Source organism: Salvelinus alpinus, chromosome 27 (assembly GCF_045679555.1).
Source record: "Salvelinus alpinus chromosome 27, SLU_Salpinus.1, whole genome shotgun sequence".
NCBI lineage: Eukaryota > Metazoa > Chordata > Actinopteri > Salmoniformes > Salmonidae > Salvelinus > Salvelinus alpinus.
Genome location: NC_092112.1, coordinates 9,393,894 through 9,404,993, shown reverse-complemented (window position 1 = coordinate 9,404,993; position 11,100 = coordinate 9,393,894). Strand labels below are relative to the sequence as shown.

The 11,100-nt window shown below is 42.3% G+C and overlaps 1 protein-coding gene across 1 annotated transcript in view; it reads right to left on the bottom strand.

The window, feature by feature from the left end:
• The window catches only part of LOC139555938 (neuronal acetylcholine receptor subunit alpha-2-like), a 31,506-nt gene that overhangs the window by 17,756 nt on the left and 2,650 nt on the right, over positions 1-11,100 (bottom strand). The window contains exon 3 of the mRNA XM_071369340.1: positions 5,325-5,434. Within this exon, the coding sequence (XP_071225441.1) occupies positions 5,325-5,434 (110 nt within the window). The remainder of the gene's footprint in view (positions 1-5,324; positions 5,435-11,100) is intronic.

Sequence of the window (11,100 nt, the reverse complement as noted above, 5' to 3'; positions counted from 1 at the left end):
GAACATTTCGCCTGTTCAGGGAATGTACATTTTTAGGTTCCAGTGAGGTTCTGAGAACGTTTTACTATGGTTCCAGTGAGGTTCTGAGAACGTTTTACTCTGGTTCCCTGAAAGGTTTCCCGAGAGGTTTTATTAACGTTCTGAGAACGGAAAATTATCGGTTATGTGACGGTTACTTTGGCATTAATCATGTGGCACTTTTTAATTTGTGGCACCACAGTGAGATTTAAACCTATGATCTTCTGTTCTCTATGCATGGAATTAGTCCACTGCACCACCAGGATGAAGATAGCATGCCATGTTTTTTTTACTCATACGAAGCTGTTATTTTTAGTCTATTCACACAGACCCCATTTCAAAGGAAACAAGCACTCATTAAGACCAGGTGTGGCCAAGTAACGGGCATGGCTAACACACCTGAACACACATAACAAGATAGAGGATAGAGTTTTGTTGATGCTGAGAACGAAATGTATGTTTTTAAATAACTTTCTTAGAACATTCTCTGAACATTATTAAAGTTTTCTTAACGTTCTCAGAACAATTTGAGAACGTGACTTTAAATAGAACCATTAGGAAACGTTATGCTGAAGTAATAATATTACCACAGAAGTACGTTGTTTCTTAACATTCTTAAGGTAATGAAATATCTAGAAAATAACGTTATTATTGTTAAGTTCCTTAATAAATGTGCTGAGAATGTTCCAAAGCCAAGCAACTTTCCTGCACCATTCCCAGAACATTGTCGGAAGGTTGTATACAAAATAACCATAGGACAACCACACTCCCACCAATCTCTTAGAAACAGATGGTTCTCAGAACGTTATGTGCTAGCTGGGATTTGACATTTCAATATGACAGGAACCTTATCAGCGCTTCACAACTTGTTTTATTTACACACAAAAACACACATGACTCAGAGCCATTGTTTTGGTAGAGAGTTATGATCCTCCAGGAACAATCTCCAGAACGTATCTCCTCTATTGCAGTCTGTAATTTAGCTCCACCTCTGAAGAGCTACACATCCCTGATCATGGCTTTAATAGGCGCTGCTAATAGCTGTAGCTAGAGATATAATGATGAGTCTATCATTACATCTTCCTCAAATCTCTCACACGCACACACCTTTTTAATTTCACTAACTGATAGTGATCATACAGAAGAGCTTGATGAGGTGAAACCCAATCATTAAATACTAGAAGTTTAATCTGATAAATTCAGCCGTGAAAGTTGAATAAATTTAGATGAGAAGAAAACTATTAGGAGGGCTAGGATCAGGATAACATGGCATTATATTACTGGGAGGGCTAGGATTAGGATACCATGGCAGTATATTACTGGGGATGGCTAGTATCAGGATAGCATGGCAGTATATTACTGGGATGGCTAGGATCAGGATAGCATGGCAGTATATTACTGGGGAGCGCTAGGATCAGGATAGCATGGCAGTATATTACTGGAGAGGGCTAGAATCCGGATAGCATTGGAGTATATTACTGGGTATGCCTAGGATCAGGATAACATGGCAGTATATTACTGGGGATGGCTAAGATCAGGATAACATGGCAGTATATTACTGGGATCAGGATAACATGGCAGTATATTACTAGGATCAGGATAGCATGGCAGTATATTACTGGGGATGGCTAGGATCAAGATAACATGGTAGTATATTACTGGGATGGCTAGGATCAGGATAGCATGGCAGTATATTACTGGGGGGGGGCTAGGATCAGGATAGCATGGCAGTATATTACTGGGGATGGCTAGTATCAGGATAGCATGGCAGTATATTACTGGGGATGGCTAGGATCAGGATAACATGGCAGAATATTACTGGGATCAGGATAACATGGCAGTATATTACTAGGATCAGGATAGCATGGCAGTATATTACTGGGGATGGCTAGGATCAGGATAACATGGCAGTATATTACTAGGATCAGGATAGCATGGCAGTATATTACTGGGGAGGGCTAGGATCAGGATAACATGGCAGTATATTACTGGGGATGGCTAGTATCAGGATAACATGGCAGTATATTACTGGGGATGGCTAGGATCAGGATAACACAGCAGTATATTACTGGGATGGCTAGGATCAGGATAGCATGGCAGTATATCACTGGGGATGGCTAGGATCAGGATAACATGACAGTATATTACTGGGATCAGGATAACATGGCAGTATATTACTGGGATGGCTAAGATCAGGATAACATGGCAGTATATTACTGGGTATGCCTAGGATCAGGATAACATGGCAGTATATTACTGGGGATGGCTAGGATCAGGATAACATGGCAGTATATTACTGGGGATGGCTAGTATCAGGATAACATGGCAGTATATTACTGGGGATGGCTAGGATCAGGATAACATGGCAGTATATTACTGGGGATGGCTAGGATCAGGATAACATGGCAGTATATTACTGGGTATGCCTAGGATCAGGATAACATGGCAGTATATTACTGGGATCAGGATAACATGGCAGTATATTACTGGGGATGGCTAGGATCAGGATAACATGGCAGTATATTACTAGGATCAGGATAACATGGCAGTATATTACTGGGGGGGGGCTAGGATCAGGATAGCATGGCAGTATATTACTGGGGATGGCTAGGATCAGGATAACATGGCAGTATATTACTGGGAGGGCTAGGAGGGCTAGGATCAGGATAACCAGTATATTACTGGGGATGGCTAGTATCAGGATAACATGGCAGTATATTACTAGGATCAGGATAACATGGCAGTATATTACTGGGGATGGCTAGGATCAGGATAACATGGCAGTATATTACTGGGGATGGCTAGGATCAGGATAACATGGCAGTATATTACTGGGGATGGCTAGGATCAGGATAACATGGCAGTATATTACTAGGATCAGGATAACATGGCAGTATATTACTGGGGATGGCTAGGATCAGGATAACATGGCAGTATATTACTGGGATGGCTAGGATCAGGATAACATGGCAGTATATTACTGGGGATGGCTAGTATCAGGATAGCATGGCAGTATATTACTGGGATGGCTAGGATCAGGATAGCATGGCAGTATATTACTGGGGAGCGCTAGGATCAGGATAGCATGGCAGTATATTACTGGAGAGGGCTAGAATCCGGATAGCATTGGAGTATATTACTGGGTATGCCTAGGATCAGGATAACATGGCAGTATATTACTGGGGATGGCTAAGATCAGGATAACATGGCAGTATATTACTGGGATCAGGATAACATGGCAGTATATTACTAGGATCAGGATAGCATGGCAGTATATTACTGGGGATGGCTAGGATCAAGATAACATGGTAGTATATTACTGGGATGGCTAGGATCAGGATAGCATGGCAGTATATTACTGGGGGGGGGCTAGGATCAGGATAGCATGGCAGTATATTACTGGGGATGGCTAGTATCAGGATAGCATGGCAGTATATTACTGGGGATGGCTAGGATCAGGATAACATGGCAGAATATTACTGGGATCAGGATAACATGGCAGTATATTACTAGGATCAGGATAGCATGGCAGTATATTACTGGGGATGGCTAGGATCAGGATAACATGGCAGTATATTACTAGGATCAGGATAGCATGGCAGTATATTACTGGGGAGGGCTAGGATCAGGATAACATGGCAGTATATTACTGGGGATGGCTAGTATCAGGATAACATGGCAGTATATTACTGGGGATGGCTAGGATCAGGATAACACAGCAGTATATTACTGGGATGGCTAGGATCAGGATAGCATGGCAGTATATCACTGGGGATGGCTAGGATCAGGATAACATGACAGTATATTACTGGGATCAGGATAACATGGCAGTATATTACTGGGATGGCTAAGATCAGGATAACATGGCAGTATATTACTGGGTATGCCTAGGATCAGGATAACATGGCAGTATATTACTGGGGATGGCTAGGGTCAGGATAACATGGCAGTATATTACTGGGGATGGCTAGTATCAGGATAACATGGCAGTATATTACTGGGGATGGCTAGGATCAGGATAACATGGCAGTATATTACTGGGGATGGCTAGGATCAGGATAACATGGCAGTATATTTACTGGGTATGCCTAGGATCAGGATAACATGGCAGTATATTACTGGGATCAGGATAACATGGCAGTATATTACTGGGGATGGCTAGGATCAGGATAACATGGCAGTATATTACTAGGATCAGGATAACATGGCAGTATATTACTGGGGATGGCTAGGATCAGGATAACATGGCAGTATATCACTGGGGATGGCTAGGATCAGGATAACATGGCAGTATATTACTGGGAGGGCTAGGAGGGCTAGGATCAGGATAACCAGTATATTACTGGGGATGGCTAGTATCAGGATAACATGGCAGTATATTACTAGGATCAGGATAACATGGCAGTATATTACTGGGGATGGCTAGGATCAGGATAACATGGCAGTATATTACTGGGGATGGCTAGGATCAGGATAACATGGCAGTATATTACTGGGGATGGCTAGGATCAGGATAACATGGCAGTATATTACTAGGATCAGGATAACATGGCAGTATATTACTGGGGATGGCTAGGATCAGGATAACATGGCAGTATATTACTGGGATGGCTAGGATCAGGATAACATGGCAGTATATTACTGGGGATGGCTAGGATCAGGATAACATGGCAGTATATTACTGGGGATGGCTAGGATCAGGATAACATGGCAGTATATTACTGGGGATGGCTAGGATCAGGATAACATGGCAGTATATTACTAGGATCAGGATAACATGGCAGTATATTACTGGGGATGGGATGGCTGTTTAAGATCAGAACTGTATCAAGATTAGGCCTACAGCTGCTGTTTAATCATTAACACTCTAACAGAAACCGGTACATTGACTCATGTCATCTATGAAATCCCCAGTGGTGGCATGCTCCATAACATGTAGATGGGATCACAGTTGTCAGTTCATTGTAGCGGGAAATTACTTTTGAGAAACGGTAGCCTAGTGGTTTAGAGCATTGGGCCAGTAACTGAAAGGTTCGTTGATTTGACTCCATGAGCCAACTAGTTGAAAAATCTGTTGATGTGCCCTTGAGCAAGGCACTTAACCCTAATTGTGCCTGTAATTCGCTCTGAATAAGGGCATCTGCTAAATGTCTCAAATGTAAACCATTTCTGATGCTTATGATTCAGGAATCCAGTAGATAGCGACATTTAACCATTGAAATAGGCCTAGAAGTGGAGTCACCTGAACTCTACTTTGCATTTACGTTAATGACAACAATTTCGGACAAAGTTTTGCTGTCACTCACTTGTTGTAGAGGACGATGTCTGGGACCCAGATGAGTTCTGACGGGACTCTGATGGATGTGACGTTGTCATAGTCAGAAGGCGCCCAGCGTAGCTTGTAGTCATTCCACTCCTAAGAGGAGAACATACACAAGGAGACGGGAGATTGTTCAGGTCCCGAGGTCTCATCATAAAGAGCCTATTAATCCTTAACGAACTAATTACCGTAATTCATACTTAAAACACCTCAGTCACACACATACTATATATATGCAGGGTTTCCTCTAGGCAAAATCCTAGAGGAAACTCTGCATCAAGACTAGAGACTCGGTTTGTTTTACTTTAACAATAAACTACCTAGTTAGATAATAAAAGTTTACAATAGTTGTCCTATTCATATCTGGATCCTGGGATGCAGTTAGCGTTAACGCTAACTGCTGATATATGTCCCAGGATCCTTGCTGAAACAAGGTGGTACTACATTGGCTAAGCAGCTAGACTGACTGCTAGCTATCAAGCTAGGCAACCTGGTCTACTATTGCTGGATACCAAGCACGCTAAACGGTTAGCCCTTGTTGCTAGGGCCGCACTTCTATTTATCTCGGTTTTTAGGACTACCGATTTTCAGAGTTTTCTACTGCCAGCGTCTCTCATTTCACGGAGTGAATAGTGGGCTCTTCCTACTATTAGTACTATCATGCCTCCGGAAAAAGACGAGAATCACATCTCTGCTGGGCAAGTACATGAACTCTTGGAGAACCAGAAAGTTTTCTATGAGGAAATTATACTTCAGCAGGAAAATAACTTTAAAAAGCTTCATACAAAAAGATCACAGAGTCTACCAACAAACGGCTGGACGACCTGACTGAAGATGTACAAGACATTAAAACAAGCCTTCAGTTCACACAGAAGGATGTGGATGTAATGAAGACCACACAGGATACACTTCCCAGAAACTGTTCCTCTATGCATAATGAAATCCCCACAGTCAGTGAGGGCTTCCAGAACATGTCTGGGAAGGCAGAATGAAATCCCCACAATCAGGGAGGGCCTCCAGAACATGTCTGGGAAGGCAGAATGAAATCACCACAGTCAGGGAGGGCCTCCAGAACATGTCTGGGAAGGCAGAATGAAATCACCACAGTCAGGGAGGGCCTCCAGAACATGTCTGGGAAGGCAGAATGAAATCCCCACAATCAGGGAGGGCTTCCAGAACATGTCTGGGAAGGCAGAATGAAATCACCACAGTCAGGGAGGGCTTCCAGAACATGTCTGGTAAGGCTGATTACCTGGATGGACAATCGAGGAGAAATAATCTTGTAATAGATGGTATCCAGGAGAGCCAAAGTGTGACATGGGCTGAATTAGAGGACAAGGTTCAAAAGCTGTCTCCTGAGGAGCAAAGATTGGATCAACAGGTTGAGCTGGAATGTGCTCACAGGTCTGGGAAACCAGGGGTCACTAGTGGTGAGAATGGAACCAGACAGGCCAATTGTAGTGAAATTCATCAGGTTCAAGGATAAGCTTGCAGTCCTTGAAAAAGCCAAACACCTTAAAACTTCTTATGGCTTGGGGGCAGTATTTCGACGTCTGGATGAGAAGCATGCCCAAAGTAAACTGCCTGTTACTCAGGCCCAGAAGCTAGGATATGCATAGAAAACACTCTAAAGTTTCCAAAACTGTTAAAATAATGTCTGTGAGTATAACAACACTGATATGGCAGGCGTAAACCTGAGGAAAATCCATCCTGGTCAATCCCTGGTCCTATCACACTTAGAGTACTGTCCAGTTATATGGTCAATCCCTGGTCCTATCACACTTAGAGTACTGTCCAGTTATATGGTCAATCCCCGGTCCTATCACACTTAGAGTACTGTCCAGTTATATGGTCAATCCCTGGTCCTATCACACTTAGAGTACTGTCCAGTTATATGGTCAATCCCTGGTCCTATCACACTTAGAGTACTGTCCAGTTATATGGTCAATCCCCGGTCCTATCACACTTAGAGTACTGTCCAGTTATATGGTCAATCCCTGGTCCTATCACACTTAGAGTACTGTCCAGTTATATGGTCAATCCCTGGTCCTATCACACTTAGAGTACTGTCCAGTTATATGGTCAATCCCTGGTCCTATCACACTTAGAGTACTGTCCAGTTATATGGTCAATCCCTGGTCCTATCACACTTAGAGTACTGTCCAGTTATATGGTCAATCCCCGGTCCTATCACACTTAGAGTACTGTCCAGTTATATGGTCAATCCCCGGTCCTATCACACTTAGAGTACTGTCCAGTTATATGGTCAATCCCTGGTCCTATCACACTTAGAGTACTGTCCAGTTATATGGTCAATCCCCGGTCCTATCACACTTAGAGTACTGTCCAGTTATATGGTCAATCCCCGGTCCTATCACACTTAGAGTACTGTCCAGTTATATGGTCAATCCCTGGTCCTATCACACTTAGAGTACTGTCCAGTTATATGGTCAATCCCCGGTCCTATCACACTTAGAGTACTGTCCAGTTATATGGTCAATCCCTGGTCCTATCACACTTAGAGTACTGTCCAGTTATATGGTCAATCCCTGGTCCTATCACACTTAGAGTACTGTCCAGTTATATGGTCAATCCCTGGTCCTATCACACTTAGAGTACTGTCCAGTTATATGGTCAATCCCTGGTCCTATCACACTTAGAGTACTGTCCAGTTATATGGTCAATCCCTGGTCCTATCACACTTAGAGTACTGTCCTGTTATATGGTCAATCCCTGGTCCTATCACACTTAGAGTACTGTCCAGTTAAATGGTCAATCCCTGGTCCTATCACACTTAGAGTACTGTCCAGTTATATGGTCAATCCCTGGTCCTATCACACTTAGAGTACTGTCCAGTTATATGGTCAATCCCTGGTCCTATCACACTTAGAGTACTGTCCAGTTATATGGTCAATCCCTGGTCCTATCACACTTAGAGTACTGTCCAGTTATATGGTCAATCCCTGGTCCTATCACACTTAGAGTACTGTCCAGTTATATGGTCAATCCCTGGTCCTATCACACTTAGAGTACTGTCCTGTTATATGGTCAATCCCTGGTCCTATCACACTTAGAGTACTGTCCAGTTATATGGTCAATCCCTGGTCCTATCACACTTAGAGTACTGTCCAGTTATATGGTCAATCCCTGGTCCTATCACACTTAGAGTACTGTCCAGTTATATGGTCAATCCCCGGTCCTATCACACTTAGAGTACTGTCCAGTTATATGGTCAATCCCCGGTCCTATCACACTTAGAGTACTGTCCAGTTATATGGTCAATCCCTGGTCCTATCACACTTAGAGTACTGTCCAGTTATATGGTCAATCCCCGGTCCTATCACACTTAGAGTACTGTCCAGTTATATGGTCAATCCCCGGTCCTATCACACTTAGAGTACTGTCCAGTTATATGGTCAATCCCTGGTCCTATCACACTTAGAGTACTGTCCAGTTATATGGTCAATCCCTGGTCCTATCACACTTAGAGTACTGTCCAGTTATATGGTCAATCCCCGGTCCTATCACACTTAGAGTACTGTCCAGTTATATGGTCAATCCCCGGTCCTATCACACTTAGAGTACTGTCCAGTTATATGGTCAATCCCCGGTCCTATCACACTTAGAGTACTGTCCAGTTATATGGTCAATCCCTGGTCCTATCACACTTAGAGTACTGTCCAGTTATATGGTCAATCCCCGGTCCTATCACACTTAGAGTACTGTCAGTTATATGGTCAATCCCTGGTCCTATCACACTTAGAGTACTGTCCAGTTATATGGTCAATCCCTGGTCCTATCACACTTAGAGTACTGTCCAGTTATATGGTCAATCCCTGGTCCTATCACACTTAGAGTACTGTCCTGTTATATGGTCAATCCCTGGTCCTATCACACTTAGAGTACTGTCCAGTTATATGGTCAATCCCCGGTCCTATCACACTTAGAGTACTGTCAGTTATATGGTCAATCCCTGGTCCTATCACACTTAGAGTACTGTCCAGTTATATGGTCAATCCCTGGTCCTATCACACTTAGAGTACTGTCCAGTTATATGGTCAATCCCTGGTCCTATCACACTTAGAGTACTGTCCTGTTATATGGTCAATCCCTGGTCCTATCACACTTAGAGTACTGTCCAGTTATATGGTCAATCCCCGGTCCTATCACACTTAGAGTACTGTCAGTTATATGGTCAATCCCTGGTCCTATCACACTTAGAGTACTGTCCAGTTATATGGTCAATCCCTGGTCCTATCACACTTAGAGTACTGTCCAGTTATATGGTCAATCCCTGGTCCTATCACACTTAGAGTACTGTCCTGTTATATGGTCAATCCCTGGTCCTATCACACTTAGAGTACTGTCCTGTTATATGGTCAATCCCTGGTCCTATCACACTTAGAGTACTGTCCGGTTATATGGTCAATCCCTGGTCCTATCACACTTAGAGTACTGTCAGTTATATGGTTATCTGCAGCAAAGAAAAAGCTCCAAATGGCTCAAAACAGGGCTGCCAGGTTAGCTCTTCATTGCTCTATCCGTATGCATATTATTGAAATGTATCAGAATCTCTCATGGATTCACGTTGAGAACAAATTACTATCCAGTCTTATGATTTTCTTTCGGAATGTTATATTTAAAATTTTAAAAAAGCACATTCTTTTTCAGGCCAGTTAGTACTTACTAGCAACACGCATAACCACCAAACCAGACAGGCAACTTCAGGGCAGCTAAGACAACCCAAGCCAAGGACAAATCACCTTAAATCTACAGTTTTATATAGAGCCATAGCTGTATGGAACTCTTTACCAATCCATATTTCTCAGGCAAAAAGTAAATACACCTTCATGAAAAAAAATAAAAGTACATCTAATGTGAAAGACCATATGACTGGACAGGAAATAGAAAGAACATCTAATGTGATAGACCATATGACTGGACAGGAAATAGAAAGAACATCTAATGTGATAGACCATATGACTGGACAGGAAGTAGAAAGAACATCTAATGAGATAGACCATATGACTGGACAGGAAATAGAAAGAACATCTAATGAGATAGACCATATGACTGGACAGGAAATAGAAAGAACATCTAATGTGATAGACCATATGACTGGACAGGAAGTAGAAAGAACATCTAATGTGATAGACCATATGACTGGACAGGAAATAGAAAGAACATCTAATGAGATAGACCATATGACTGGACAGGAAATAGAAAGAACATCTAATGAGATAGACCATATGACTGGACAGGAAATAGAAAGAACATCTAATGAGATAGACCATATGACTGGACAGGAAATAGAAAGAACATCTAATGTGATAGACCATATGACTGGACAGGAAGTAGAAAGAACATCTAATGTGATAGACCATATGACTGGACAGGAAATAGAAAGAACATCTAATGAGATAGACCATATGACTGGACAGGAAATAGAAAGAACATCTAATGTGATAGACCATATGACTGGACAGGAAGTAGAAAGAACATCTAATGTGATAGACCATATGACTGGACAGGAAATAGAAAGAACATCTAATGAGATAGACCATATGACTGGACAGGAAGTAGAAAGAACATCTAATGAGATAGACCATATGACTGGACAGGAAATAGAAAGAACATCTAATGTGATAGACCATATGACTGGACAGGAAGTAGAAAGAACATCTAATGTGATAGACCATATGACTGGACAGGAAATAGAAAGAACATCTAATGTGATAGACCATATGACTGGACAGGAAATA